This window comes from Macrobrachium rosenbergii, chromosome 53 (genome assembly GCF_040412425.1).
Source record: "Macrobrachium rosenbergii isolate ZJJX-2024 chromosome 53, ASM4041242v1, whole genome shotgun sequence".
Taxonomy (NCBI): Eukaryota; Metazoa; Arthropoda; class Malacostraca; order Decapoda; family Palaemonidae; genus Macrobrachium; species Macrobrachium rosenbergii.
Window position 1 is genome coordinate 14,651,098 of NC_089793.1, and position 16,726 is coordinate 14,667,823.

The 16,726-nt window shown below is 35.9% G+C and overlaps 1 protein-coding gene across 1 annotated transcript in view; it reads left to right on the top strand.

Annotated features, from left to right (window-relative positions):
• The first annotated feature begins 268 nt into the window (after window positions 1-268).
• LOC136834311 (Kruppel-like factor 2) overlaps window positions 269-16,726 on the top strand; it is a 400,573-nt gene continuing 384,115 nt past the window's right edge. Inside the window, exon 1 of the mRNA XM_067096789.1 lies at window positions 269-564. Coding sequence (XP_066952890.1) covers window positions 538-564 — 27 coding nt within the window. The 5' untranslated portion in view covers window positions 269-537. The remainder of the gene's footprint in view (window positions 565-16,726) is intronic.

Here is a 16,726-nt window from a genome sequence, read left to right on the forward strand (position 1 = left end):
CTGGACATCTCACCTGAGCACCCGCATAACGGTGCCCAGCCTCGAGAGTGCCATCAGAGGAAGTTAAATGCCTTCGTCTCTCATGGATCTTTGGTGTACTTCAGTGTGATGTGATCTTCAAACCCTTGTGGTGTTTTTGGATGTAATTACGTTACTGTATGAAATCAGTGCAATTCCTGGAGATTATCAAACAGTGCCAATAACCAACAGCAGTGCCTCAATAGTGCCAGCCTGTGCAATTTCTAGCAGACATAATGCAACAGCCATGGCAAGGATCGTAACTGGGAAGTATTTGAAAGTGGTGCCACAGATAATGTGCTTGAAGGCCCTAATTACCTTTGCAAAGCTTACTTACGAGTGTAACCAATAGCAAACGTAATGGGTACCGCAGTTACCAACTTGTGTCCTCTTAGGTCGCCGTCGTGGATTTAAGCGCGACTGAGAGTGTGATTTTAACACAGTGTGTGTTTGTGTGTGTCCCTAACGTTGTCCTTATTGGAGTTACTTCACGGCGTCTTCCACACAACAACGTTCACCATGAGTACGATCTCAGACTTCCAAGATGTAAGTACAAACCCCGTAGGTTTTCTCATGCGCTCCACCTATCTCGTACTTGTCAGCCGAGTCACTGCAGTAAAATGTACTGCGCGCGGAACATAATCAAACGGGATTTATCTAATAACAAGTGGGATTTAACATTAAAAAATAATATATCCACGGCAATTTGACGTTCCTGGATTCGATGATAAGTGAAAAAAAAAATTAAACATTCATTTCTAGTACACATCAGCTGACGTCTCAGCAAATCCAAGGATGCATAAGTGCGCGAGGTGACGAAATTTTCTGCGTCTCTTACGTGGTTCTGTCGTTAAACCTTTTGGATTATTAAATGAAAAATCCTGATTACAATGCGCTTGTGATCCCTATTACCATACGAAATTAATTCTCGCTTGGCGAAGAATAAGCAAAAACTCATTTCTTTTGTTTTTTACGGTTTTCCAAATAGAAGTGACCCATTTTAAAATTATCTCAGAACCACCATACACACTTGATACTCATTTAGTGAAGAACAAATCAGAATTATTTCAATGAAAAGTAAAAAAAATTTTCCTCAGTTTTCATAAATTCTGAAATCTTCCGCAAATGAATTCGTGACCAAAAGATCCAAACCGAAAGCAAAAAAAAAAAAAAAGATGCTTAAAGGAAATGTAATTAACAGCGCTCAAGCATCACTGATTTCATCGTTCTGTTCTGGAATTCACAGCATGAATACAGCACAAGCATAACCTATAATGTCAGAGGAGAAATATTCGACACCAAGTTTCCTGTTATTCACTAAAGCATTATTACTACAACTATTTTCAGTATTTTTTTTATAATAACATACCTAAGAAAATTAAACGATATGGCCAGGATCGCTTAAGCCTGCTTAAAATACGTAACATGTAATCGCTATAGTAAGAGTAGTTTAATTAATAGGATTCCTGATAATTCGGATACGACGAGTAATTCTGCCGAAATAAGCACCGAGTGTTTCATCTCGGAATTCAAAAGACAAAACATGAGAAGAGCAATTTCCGGTTCACAATTCATTTGGGCATAATTCAGAATAATAAAAAAAGGGAAGACTGAAAAGCACTGTAAACATAATATCAAGGACGTAATCTTCCTCAGTTGAGAGATTCTTCAGCTAAAAAAAAAAAAAGATAGTAGATTTAATTAAAACGTGGATAATTCATAAAACTATCCCTTCCCATTTCCATTTTATCTAAAATCTTTCCAATTTTTTTTACCGTTTATGATACAAACATTTATTTTTGTTTTTTTTTTAAATAAAAACGAGTCGTTCAATAAATTTTTTTATATTTTCAATGGGACGTAATTTTCAACGATCCGGAGTAAAAGATACATCCTTTTCATTCACACATTGACCATAATTCTGGCCCTAATTCTTAATAACTGTTAGTTTCCACCAAAAATATTTCATTAAAAGACAATAAAAAGAACCGCACATATTTTCCAACAATGTAAGTTCAAAAACGTCACAGGAAATATCGGGCCATAACTTTAACAACTGCCCGGTAAAAAAGTCACCGTGTGTTTATGCACTACAAGTTTATGATCGCTTGTCAGAAGATTGATATACGATTACTTCTGGTAATGACTGATGCCAAGTGCTGATTACCCGAACGGGGAAACTGGGTTCCATGTTGACATGTTGCAAACAAATGAGCAGAATGAATGAGCATCAACATTCCTAGAACGTTTTGCCCTCTGGAAGTGATACGTGCAGTCTGAGAATTTTCTAGAGAAGCTGCAAACTCTGGGGAGGAGGTGAAGTCAAGCTCTCGTAAAAAAGAACATTCACTTGATTTCTGTTTCTTATCAGTGCGATTTTTTCGCCTATGCTCTGGCTGATCGTAGATGAAGAGAAAGGTCCTGTAATTTTTTCCACAATCATTCCCAGACGGTATAATTTTCATTCTCACCCAAAAGGTATTTATCTTATCACGTCTTTTTCATGTCCATCTGAATTCCATTGTATGAATACTATGTTTCAATTGCAATCGACAGATTCTTTAAGTCTACCCTTTTCGCTGCACCTTTTCTCCTTACGCTGGTAATTCCCTTTAAAACGAGTTACAAAGACGTTCTCCCCAATTTATAGCTTAGTCTGCATCTAAAATCGACAGATTCTCGTCTATATATTTTCCATACATATTTTTATTTTTGTGATTAATTACCTTCCAAACGATCTGCTTAGCCGTTTTCCCTTTTTCCCCTCTTGCGTGATTCATTCCCGCCGTTGGGCTACTATTCTCCGCGTTGTTAGCCTCAGTGATGGCAGACTATCGAGTCCACACTCCGTCCGCTTAGCATTCCCGAATCTTTCTTTCTAGAATAGCGGAAACGCTTAAAAGTTTGCACACCACGAAATGCGGTGTGGACCTTTTGGTCATTCATTTTCTGTGGTTTGATCGTTCTTTCTGTGTGTCTACTGTGTATATTTTTAGTAAAAAAAAAATATTTTAGGTACTGAGAGTTTTGAAAAAATAATAGGAGTTTACTTTGTAGCCTTGCAACAATGAACAGGATGTTAATGTTAATTACGTTTGCCTAAGAAGTACAGGGTATTATATATATAGAGATAGATACATTATATATATATATATATATATATATATATATATATATATATATATATATATATATATATATATAATATATATTATATATAAAGAAAATCATCATCTGGCCAAGGGCTGCTGATGAGGGGAAAGTCTGAGTAGCGACGGGCTATGCAACGGATTAATGGACGGCCGAAGACTCGGATCCCCAACTTTCCAGCGTTTACGCAGCTAAATAATGGGTATTTTGCTAGCTTTCTAGGTTTCCAGCTCTTTCATCGACAAATTCCTCAGAATCTGTCATCCAAGGGACTGTCTGGGTGGGTAGCCTTTCTTTAACCCACATACTTTCGGCGCTGGAGATTCTGCTGTTTTCTTCAAAAAGTTCTGATGTTCCACTTTCACCCTTGCTATAGAAAAGAGGAGCGGATAGAATCTGATCACTTACTTTTTTACGTTCGATATGAAACGTTTTTCCTGAAACAATGCCAAAAATATTATTTATATTTGAATCTCAGAGTAAAGAGAAACTTTTATTCCCTCTCCTTGGAAACTTGAATCTACTGCATTCTTTGATACAAGCAATTACTAAATTATTTTTAGTTTCGTCAGATGCTGACCGATTTGTTGCAAATATACACACACAAATATACACACACACACACACACACACACACACACACACACACATATATATATATATATATATATATATATATATATATATAGAGATAGATAGATAGATAGATAGATAGATAGATAGATAGATAGATAGATAGATAGACAGAAAGGAAAACAGATATTTAAACACATCAAGATATATAAAATCATAACCATGCTTTCATTTCTTTATCTGATAGGTTGTGAAAGAATTAATTCACTGCATGTGTCATTTCCCGATCTATCACATCGAAAAGTCTGCTTCCATACTTACCAATCTATATAAAAAAAAAATAATTGAAGACCTTAATTATATTTTGGATTTTCGAGGGTTATAAACGGCGCCATAAAAAATACATGTATAACATCGAATGAACGAAATTATGCTTCTCATAGTACAACTGCTTAAGTTAAGAATATAAAATGTATTCATACCAAAAGCATAATGCTCATTATGGTTGTAATCAGCACACGGCCAGTTCAAGGATATTTTGGTTACTTTCACTCCGAAAGAGTTCGAACTAACTGGTACGTTCACTTTCAGAAAATGGACACAGACAGTTTTCTCAATTGTCCTTACGCATACAAAATGAATCACTATAAAAGAAATATATTTGAAAGTTATGACAATATGAAAAGATATCAACTTACATGCTTTCTCGTACTGATCTTTATGGAAGCAGAATAATCTTAATTAATTATTTAATGAAATTTTTCCGAATTCTGAACCCCTACATCCAAAAAAAAAAAAAAAATATTGGTCATCCAATGCATTCACATATTTTCCGAGGAAAAAAAAAAACTTGAAAAAGTTAGAAACAAAGGAACTAACCTCCAACCCGCAATGCATCGAGAAAAAATTAAAGTGGCCAGAATCAAAAATTCCAAAATAAAATGGTCAAAATCAAAACGCAGAAATTCTAGACATTTCGCAGTTAGTGAAGCATGGAAAGGAAGATCATTGGTTTGATGTTAATCCTTTCTTGTTATCGGTGTGCCCTTGAGTCAAAATGAAGTTCTCTCACTGGAAACCCTAACGAATTTTCCTCTTAGAGGTTGATAATATTATTTCTACGTTCAAAAGACGATGAAGAAAATATTATATGTTACCGTAAAAAATGCATTTTCCTGCTTCCATAGACAAATTTTCATTTTAATGGAGTCTTACATCAAGTATGTATTTGAAAAAGATAGCAGGCGTATCACATGCCATTATAGAAGTGCATATGTTCCTTCACTCATGAATAGCCTCATAAGACGCTAATATTAAATATACATTAAAATGGCATAAAAAGGTGTTTAAAACAGTCCTTAAAAAACCCTGCAAGAAGCGGCCAATCCCCGAAGTCGGGTCTCCAAGGAAGATGGAGCGGGGAAGATAAAAAGAAAACAAAGAAATCAAAGGAATGCATGAACTGCCCTAAGGATACGAAAGGTACACACACAACCCACTCTCATGCTCCTTGTCCTGAGGGATTGCAGGATCCATCCCCCTCCCCCGCCACACTAGGATCCCCACCCTCACCACTCCCATCCTAGAACATCCCACACCCTTTATTCATACCCCTGGACCTTCTCTCTCTCTCTCTCTCTCGACCGGTCTTTTATCCTAAGGCCTCCTCCTCTCTCCCCCTAGATCTCCCAGGCCAGTATCCTGACTCGACACACTGCCGTCTGGCGCACCGCATAGACGCCTAGCCCTGTTGGGGATTACACCTTCCTGTCTTGTCCTTCAGAGGAGGAGGAGGAGGAGGAGGAGCAGGAGGACTTCGGGAGCACTTACCTTCCGGAAGGGATCATTTGCACCAGCAGGATCAACCGGTTCGGCGAGGACGCAATGTCCGATACGCGCTATCTCAAATTAACTGCTGCAGGATCTCGACGGGGGAAGGACAAGTGGGTAAAAGGGTGACTTCATCCTTCCGGTTGCGACGGGGATTTTTATTATCAATCGCTTAAAAAGGATAATTTTTTTTCCTGCCATTAACGCATTCCGCGGCGGCACGAGATTTACTGAATGAGCTCTCCCTGTTGGGAAGCGATTAGAAATAATATTTTCGAGAAAATTCGGCTTTATATTGAAAGAGAAAGTTGAATAGATTTGCAAGTATATATATATATATATATATATATATATATATATATATATATATATATATATATATATATATATATATATATATATATATATATATATATATATATATATATATATATATATATATATATATATAGAGAGAGATATATATATATATATATATATATATATATATATATATATATATATATATATATATATATATATATATATATATATATATATTTTTTCTTATAATCATTCTCACACGTGATTTTATATATCAAACACCGGGGAAAATGAAAACAGAAATAATAAAAGTACTTCTAAAAGAAAGAAAATAACTCATCGAGCAGAATTCAATCTGAAGACATTTAGACGCACAAATACACTGATCTGATTCACATAAATATCAAGTTTCACAATAGGATTTTAGAAACAGCGTCTAAAATCTAATCTTTTTAACTTTAATAAACTTTTTGATTTCTTCTGTACGAAAGAATACAGATAATTTGAATTATTATAATTTTTTTTTCCAGCCTTCTGGTTCATTAGCATTCGCTGCAAATAATTCGCAATAATTCGCGCAGGGAACTCCCTGGACCATAAAAGTTTCGAATTCCGGCGATGAATTTTCTCTCATTCAAAATGCCCACCATTTATTAAATACTAATGGAGCTCTGATCGCAGGTAGCGCAAAAAGATCAAGGTAAGTCTCCGAATAATATTTTGCACTCATCGTTACTACTGTCAACATTATTACAATGGTATATATTCAAATAATTTTGAATTATACTGTTTTGCACTCATCGACACTATTGTCAACATTATTACAAGTGGTACATTATGAGATTTAATTTTGAGGTATACATGCTTTCGCAGTCATTTTCAGATTGTCAATATCATATATAATATTATATTAAAACCTATTTTCGAATTAAGCATGTTTTTAAACGTATCATTTTTCACGTTGACATTATTAAAACTTATTTTTTCAAATATACTGAAACATATTCTAGCCTTGAAAGAAATTACTTTTCGTTTATCTGTTTCCGCGAATTCTTTTTTTAATTATATAGAAATACTAGTTAATAATTGGAAAAAATAAAATAAATAATATAAAAATACTAGTTATCCAAATGAGGAAAAATATAAAATAAGGTTGCCTACAATATCATGACCTTAGTAAGAAATGGCAGATAAAAAAAATACAGCACTAATAATAATAATATTAATAGTATCTTAAAAAGTCTTAATGGTGCAATTCAGACTTGTGCCTCTTCAGATCCTCCCTCTATTCTCGTTAATATTCTCGGAAGATGAGTTACACTTCATGATTCAGGAAGATTTAGAATCCCGATATCCAAACGTACAAAACAGCACCTTCGTCGGCACTGAAGCGTTGCAGGACAACGCAGTGAAGTAGCTGCTGGCTAAATAAGGATGTACTCTGACCACATTCTCTCTCTCTCTCTCTCTCTCTCTCTCTCTCTCTCTCTCTCTCTCTCTCTCACACACACACATACACACACAAATAAAGTATCTATTCGCCTCTTTCTCTGGAACTCATATGAGCACTTCAGAAGATAAAAAAATTATTATTAGCTAAATGCTCTCTCTCTCTCTCTCTCTCTCTCTCTCTCTCTCTCTCTCTCTCTTTCATACACACACACAATATCTACCCGCCTCTTTCTCTGGAGCTCATATCAGCGCACTTCAGAAAAAAAAAAAAAAATTGTCAGCTAAATGCTCTCTCTCTCTCTCTCTCTCTCACACACACACACACCCACACAGCAAGCCTGAATGGATCTCTAATTTGAAAATTAAGTAAATTGTCTATTTAATGAAAATAAAAAAAAAAGTCAACTTACGTTAAACAGGTTCACGCGTTCAATTAACTCGTGGTATTAACTGACCTTGCAATTTCAGAAAATTTATATTGTGGAAAAATTTTAATTCTGTTTTGAATAGGCTGGCAATGCAGGAACATTATTTTAAAGTTCTTCCTAGATCTAAAAAAAATTGAATAAATAAATTGTATTAATACTTTAACCATTCAAATGTTTTTTTCTTCGTTTTAATATTTTTCATTTAAAGCCAAGTTAAAATCGCACTGAATCACTAAAAGTCTATTTTATCTATGCGTGCAAATCGAATGGTTCTTCTTTTTATGCTGTACAATAACCTCAATGATAAAGAAGTACGAGATAAAAAGAAAATAGAAAAAGGAAAAAGGAATAATAATTTACTAAGGCTGCACGGGCGCACCCGTACACATAAACACAAACACACATACATATATGTATAAATATATTTTATAAATATAAATTTACATATATATACATATATATATATATATATATATATATATATATATATATATATATATATATATATATATATATATATAAAAGGGAGTGTCTATAATATATATATATATATATATATACATATATATATATATATATATATATATATATATATATATATATATATATATATATATATATATATATATATATATATATATATATATATATATATATATATATATAAAGGGGTGTCTACACAAAAACCAATGGTCTGTCAAATTCAAGTTTCAACTAATGAACAAAATGCCAGATGAAACACCTGTGCAGCAAACTCACACAATATTAGTCCTTTCATACACCTACGAGGAGGGCTTATCGACGTCAACAGAAGCGACATCCCCTCCCTACAAAATACTACTTTGGTGATCTAAACGATATCCCCCTGATTTTCTACAAAATTGGGTGCTAGTAAAAGCCTTTGTCCGCGCGCCAAACTCTACGGGAATTGCTCAACTATTTCTAGTTAATGCACCTCGCCAGTAATTTTATGCATCTTATACAAGCAATAAATAATAGTAAAAATATGTACTCTTCCATGTCCGGAGTAAGATGGACTTTCTCTTAATGGTCCCGACCCTCTTCCTTTGTTTTTGGGAAATATGGGTCATCCCTCCCAGAGAAATTTATATATATATATATATATATATATATATATATATATATATATATATTTATATATATTATATATACATATATATATATATATATATATATATATATATATATATATATATACATACACTGTATATATATATATATGTATTCAAGAAATCCCAACCTACATCAAGAATGCCGCTTTAATCCCAGGAAAAAAAAACCAGTAAGGAAGATTATATCATAACCGAAGTGAAATGGACTCAGTTATTATCTAGGCAGTAACGGTTCCGAACCATCACACCGTTTCATGACGCTAAAAAAAAATATATCTCGGTGTGTATATAAATGACTCATACGTTTGAAGCCGCTAATACACTCATACTTTTCAAGATGATACTGCACGATCATTTAGTATGACTTTAGTGACAATAATAACGAAAGTAGACACACTGAAAAATAGCCTCTTTCTTCCTATTTCTATTTATTACAATGTTACAGGATACGAAACGGAGTTAACGACTTGAATAATTTTATTTAACTCGAAAAACTGTGATTTCATACGAACGAAATTCCCACAGTGAACCTGCTCAAGACGGGCTTAGCGGAGGACCTGAGTAAATTTGTACGTGTCAACCATTTCCATTTAAGGAAATTCTGTTCATTTTCCAGAGCTGAATTTGATTTCTCTGCATCTGAAGATATTTCAAACCACGAGATGAAATCTTTGCTGACGACAGAAAGTAACAACGATGACGTCATTCCTGTTTCCCGTTCCCCAGTGAAAACGCAAAGTGGGCACCGCCATTTCGGCTAAGAATATTGAGATGTCATGCCCGTACCTTCACCGTTTAAGCGCAGAAACCCCTAGAATTACCCCTTACCCACAAAACCTAAATAACCCACCACCTTTCCCCTCCCCCTCCCCCTCCTCCATTACATCCTCTTCTCCTCCCCCACCCCACCCACCTTTCTTTGGTTCTGTATTCAAAGAAGTCAAGATAATAATAACCATCACCAGCCTTCGGAAGCCGCAAGAACCAAGACATCTGTATTTCATTATGCAAATAGAGGGATTGTTCTCAGAGAAAGTATCGCTATTAGTCACCCTCCAGCATAACTTCGTTCCTCCCGAGTGAAATACCCGGAGCCAATTAATTTCAGCCCATTTCATAGGCGAAAAAAAAATATATGATGATTTTAGTTCGTCTCGTAGGGAAATGTATTTCAGCCCCTTTCACATAAAAAATTTAAGTCCATTTGATAAGCTAATTAATTTCGGCTTATTTAATAAAAAAAAATTTAGACTATTTCACTGAATAAATTTATGCTAACTACTTTTTAAAAGAAAATATTTTTACTTATTTCGGAGGGGCGCGCATGCACACAAAATCTTTTAAAACCGTTTTATAAGAAAAAGACATTTCCTTTTTTTCATAGGCCTATCAGTCACACGCCTTTGTGTACTGCCTATCATACCGATTTACACAAAGAATTCAGTTCCTTTGATATTATAACATAAATGTGTTTTCTCAATGTGTACCCTATGACACAGAACTGACCATATGATAAAAATATATATTCATCACAGAATTTTTTTGTTATTGCTACGAAAGTGACACCTTGATAATAAATTGGAAATCCACCGTATTCTTCCTATAATTTAACCGGCCCTTCACGGTTTAATATCAACTCTGCCATCCCTAAAAGAACTCATCTTGTACGATGATGATATAATCTGATGAGCTTAAAAAATGGGGTCGAAGAAAAAACTACTGGGGTTACAAACTCAGTGGTCTAGTTTGGGTCAGCGATTCACTTTTACTTTCTGGGCTAGAATTACAAAAGGTTAAAAAAGCAAAAAGATGAATAAACAGAGAGATGTCTTACTTTAATAATAACTTTAACATCCTCTTGAAATACCAGAACAGCAAGCAAATCCTCTCCGTTGGCTGAATCACCAACAAATCTAACGTGGGGCTGAAAACTTTTGGCTTTATTATTTCAACTTATGCTCTAAACTCAAAGTTTTCCTATGAAACACCGTACAATATTACTACATGGTTTCCAAGACTGAAAAATGTCCCCATTCAAAAAACTCCCGGGTTTCAAAGACTGAAAAGACCTCCATTCAGAATTGCGGTGCAGCTCATCAAGGCTGAAAAATGTCCAAGCAAAATTACGCTATGGTTTCTAAGATTGAAAAAGCCCCAAAACTGAACTACTTAAGTTCCCAAGGCTAAAATAAAATCCCATGAAGATACTGGGTTTCAAAGAATAAACTCTCCCCAATTGCAATGAGGCTGGTGTTCCACAGGCTTAAAAAACTCCATTCAAAATGAATGTATCGCTTCAAAGACAAATGGGAGTCCTGCTACGAGTTATTTTGCAGTTTCAAATGCTGAGAAAAGCTCTGTTCAAAATACTGAAAATTTTCAGACTGACGAAAGTCCAGTTCAAACATCACTCACAGTCCGAAAGACTGAAAAGGACATGACCGTGGCCATAGCTCGCATATTTCGGGGCGACGGTGAAAGTCTGCTCCAACTATGCGATGGTAATGATAGACGGGGAGCGGTGGGTGGGAGAGAGGAGTACTGTAGGAGGGAGGGGCATGCTTAGCTAAAACGCATTGTAACGTTGGAACCACACAAAGGATAGAGAATTATTTTTATCTTACTTCTTGGTTAAGACGCATACGAATGGGAATGAATATTACGCATACTAACCCAAGCATACGCATGTGCAAATATATGTGGTACAGTTACAGAATTTAGCGTGCGTGCGTATACTTTTATATCATCCGTAAGTCTTCTACTTGCATTTGTGTCTCTGAATACGATTATCGTCCGTTTTAATGAAAGAATATCACCCGTTTTAATGAAAAAATATCGCCCGTTTTAATGAAAGAATATCACCCGTTTTAATGAAAGAATATCACCCGTTTTAATGAAAGAAAACTAGAAGAAATCGAAAACGCTTCAGATGAGAATATGCTGTAGCTCATAATCCAACGACTGCTGAGGACGTACATCAAAAAGACAACCATTAACAATCACTGCTCTCTGCAAGCACGCCTGGCTAGATGAGAGGGGTCTGGTGTCGGGGAGGCAGAGGAGGGACGCCAGAGGCTCTAGACTCGCACGTCTGGCGGGTCCAATTATCTTTGCGATTCCAATCGTCACTGAAGTAGGTCAGCATCCCGGGCGGTGCTGTTCCCGTTTCATGAATTGAATTCACACTAGATGGCGTACGTGGTTTTGTTCTATCCCTCCTGCGCGTTTGGTAGATTCTTTGGACAATTCTTTGTGTGTGTGTGTGTGTGTGTGTGTGTGTGTGTGTGTGTGTGTTTCTACCAATGCTAAACGTGAATGTCAACAAATCCTTTATTATTGTATCAAGCGAATATTCTTAAATAAAATTATATATATATATATATATATATATATATATATATATATATGGTATGTACATATATATATATATATATATATATATATATATGCAAAGGTAACACGTTTGTTATATCATAGGTCTTCCCAGCAGCCGGAGTGTAGACACCTTGGATCCGATCAATACTTGGATGGGTGATCACCACGAAACGCCAGCATTCATCGGCATATAAGGCCTTCAATATGTGTGGGGCAGAGCATGGAGCTTTGTAACTCATCCTCTGACATCAACCTCTGTAACTGGAAAAAGAACGTGGACACACACACACACAATATATATGTATATATATAATACATATACATATACATATACATATACATATATAATGTATATATAAACTGGAAAACAATTACAGTCCCGACTACTAGACGACCTACTGACATAACAAAGGTGTGACCCAATTCTTTGGATACGCGGTGTAAAATCGTTCGGTTGACCTCATGGCACGCCGTGGGACTTCTCCATGCCAAACCGAGGACATTTATGCAGCCTTACAATATATGGTCAATTACCCGAAGCGAGGCCAATTAGAATTCAGTGTCGTTATAATTTTATAGAGGTGACCCGGATGCTTAATTACCAGGTACTTTCACTTTCAGCTCCCTGGGTTGATCCGAACAGAAGACCAAAGGAATCTTCATTCCGTTGCTAGTACTGCTATAGGGCACTTTCACACTCATGCTTTAGCTCATGAAAACGCTGAACTGTATTTTCCGAAAGGCTGCGTTGTATCTCACGCATGCAAAGGTCAGAACTTCTAAAATGATGACTGCTTACCCAAATTCCACTGACTCTCTCACTAAATGCAGAGCTCTGTGTCTGAATCATTTCAGTTTACTATTTTTCCTCTGTGATTATCATCATTTCTTAAATTTACACCAGTCTCAGAATAATATGAAACATGAAAAAAGTGTACCCAATTACAAGAGTACGAAGATATCAAATTCGCCAAGGTAAGTAGAAGACGAAATAGTCCGTACTTGCTGCGATGTACATTTCCATTTCATTATTTTTGGAGCAACACTTACGAAGGCCTCTCTCTCTCTGTCTCTCTCTCTCTCTGTGGCCTTTCTCTGTCAAGTGCCAGTTTGATGGATTGCCTAGAACGTCCGCCATCAGTCAAAAGGAACCCGAACATTATCGTCGGCATAACTTTCTTAATTTCTCTCTTGGGGAAGGGGCGACGATTTTAAGGTAAGTCGTAGTTGATCTAAAGATAGATTTATGCCGAGTATGAGAACGGTCTGGCCATCATGGCTTTTGCGTTTCACTTTGGAGAATATTCTCATATATCTTAGGTTCGAAGATTTTTTAAAAATGATTTACAGTGAGAAAATTGCAACTGGAAAAACAGTAATCCTGAACTACCTAAACACAAGGAAAATAAATACAAGCTTTTCAATTCAATACGTTTGGCTAAGAGAAAAACATACAGCCTTTTGAAAGTAAAAGTCGGCATTACAATGTACATTTCAATGAGTGAAGAACACCTTGATAAAACGAATCACCAGCCTTCAGCACTTGGAGGAGACAGCTGTACCGCACACACTTTCTATCACATGTTACAACGATGAAGTACCACCTTTCTTTAAATAATCATAATACGAGCAAACTATGTACCAGAATGTATGCAGCTCAATGCAACAGTGATAGCACCCCAAAGCAGATGGAAATATAAATCATCGAAGTGGGCTTAAAATGTGTTTATGTAAACTCATTATCACACAAATTACCCATTTCAGTTTAAGGAGAAAAAAAATCGTCAATTCACACGTGCTTTTCATCTACCATGAACATACAACTACCCGGGAGCTAATGGCCGCCGTTGGAGGGGTATAATTAATATCTCCAATTAGCGGCTACGGAGGGAAGTCGTGACAAAACTCCCTGAGAGAGAGAGAGAGAGAGAGAGAGAGAGAGAGAGAGAGAGAGAGAGAGATTTACAATGTCACGCCTACACAAGAATAAGTAATTGTTGTACGTCTTTGACCGACGCGAGGTAATTGCAAGCTGCGTAAAAGTAATGACTATCATAGGCAATGAGCAACTTTAGGCATAGAGCAATGTAAAAGAACATTATATTATTGCGGCTGAAGCTCTTGAGACCTATGCCATTTTTCAAATATCAATGTGTACCATTAGGGAAGCACTCCCGTAAAAATGCTAAAATCCACCATTTTGGAGTTTGTTCTTCAAAAGATCAAAATTAAATATTCTCTTTTTAAGCCCATTCATGCAGTGATGAAATGGCATTCCAATTCAATTGTAGCTCTATCTTCAAAAGAGCTGAATTTCCAAGGTGAACAGAAATTAAGTACAATTAGAAATTAAATTGCACCTGTCAAGAGGTACCACGTGATGAATTATGTTCTTATGCGTATAAAGAACTTGAGATAATAAAGGGCTAGGAAAGCAGTATTTATGTTTTGCTATGTATGGGGGTCAGGTCGTAAACAAACACTCTTACCTAACTCTTGACACCAACGTATTTGCCTTGTAATTATGCCTTCCTCTTTTTTTTTACTCAACAACTACTTACGTTATGTATATCTACCTTATGCTGATTTATCTTTACTTATTTCATTATATACTTTTATCTTTATTTTGCTCTCCTCTTTGCTAACGTTTTCTCGTTTTTGCTTAAGAATTCTCTATTCTTTTACGTCTTAATCTAGACGAACAATTCTTCCAATTCTCACTTAGCCGTTTCACTGCCATTGTGTTTTGTTCTAAATCAGTGTGCGTGCTCTTGCTTAATAATAATAATAATAATAATAATAATAATAATAATAATCATCATCATCATCATCATCATTATCATCATCATCATCATCACCGAAAACGCTTTTTATCATTCTCTCCACAGAGCTCCTTTTGGGGCTGATATTAACCCTGAGCTGTAATAAACATCCTGTCAGCCTTCACGCTCAACAGAAGCGCCACGGCTCCCTTTGTCACCACTCTTGTTTCTTTTGTATTAGACTTTCTTATTAGCGATTTTCCATGCTCGAGGTGTTCAAGAGTGCTGAGCTAAGGATGAAGAGACTTCCTGGAGGGGGGGCGGGCGTGCGGATCAGCGCAGTCATATAAGAGAGAGAGAGAGAGAGAGAGAGAGAGAGAGAGATGAATTCAACGGAAGAAAAAGGCCCAAAGCACTTTAATTTATCGCATAAATCTCGTGGTCTTACATTAAAGTTCGAGTTTCCTCATTATTTCACAGTTGAACGGATCGGAGCCTACGAGGCATTGAAATCTCCCAGTACTTGAAGGGCATCGTGGAGATTATGGGAGAAGCAGATATCACAGTATACGCTTCCCTCTCCTATCCGGAAAGAGAGAGAGAGAGAGAGAGAGAGAGAGAGAGAGAGAGAGAGAGAGAGAGAGAGAGAGAGAGAGAGATTCCAGTACAGTGATTACACGATAATACCATCACAGGATGGGCGGTCATGTTATACAAACGTCATCTTGAAACGTATTGAAGAGCGCACACGCACTTTAATATATATATATATATATATATATATATATATATATATATATATATATATATATATATATACATACATATATACACATACAGTATATATTAAATAAAAAGGGGGAAAACACAAAAACGACTTACTCCCAGAATACTCATTTTATAGAGGTCTTGCCTTTTTTTCATCACTTATAGCCTCATTAAACGCATCTCTCTCTCTCTCTCTCTCTCTCCCCTTGTGGGCCACCTCCACCTGTCCTCCTCATAATTAAACTTCCTTCCTTTCATGGAGATGTCTTGTCATGGGAAATAATGTTTGAGAGATATTGCTCATTTGTAGAGCATCGTCCGGTTTTATGTGTGTCTGTTTATTTGCTCGCTAATTTGCTTATTTGTTAGTTTTAAAGTTCATTGATAAAACAAGAAAATGACTGTATGATTGTCTATTATCCGGATGAAAACGAAATACAGTAAATTACGGTTAAATGCTCCACTTTCTCTTTCCTCTGTGCGTGCTAGTAACGAAATATTTCATCCAAAATCTGAAATACAGATGAAAGTAGTAAAAAAAAAATAAATAAAAAAAACGTGCAACTCCGGAACTCAATACAAAAACACGACCAAAACATAACACAAAATGTGAAGCAACAAATAAACAGTAGCCTACCGAGAAAAAACCTATTCCATCGGCCAAAAACAAACAAGCACACACACACACGAATACACATGCTACGAAAACATCATGACACTTTTGAGGGATCAGTTGACTGCAACGAAGAAAAGTTCAACTAATCCAAACGTTACGAAAAAGTTACAAAATAGTCAGCTAAGCCCGGGGGAAAAATAATTGACGATCTGTAAGACAAAAAAAAAAAAAAAGATGACCTACCAAAAATAAAAAGGTGATGATTTGTGGGCAAGGAAAAAACGGAATAAGAAATTCAAAAGACGATAATCGAAATGA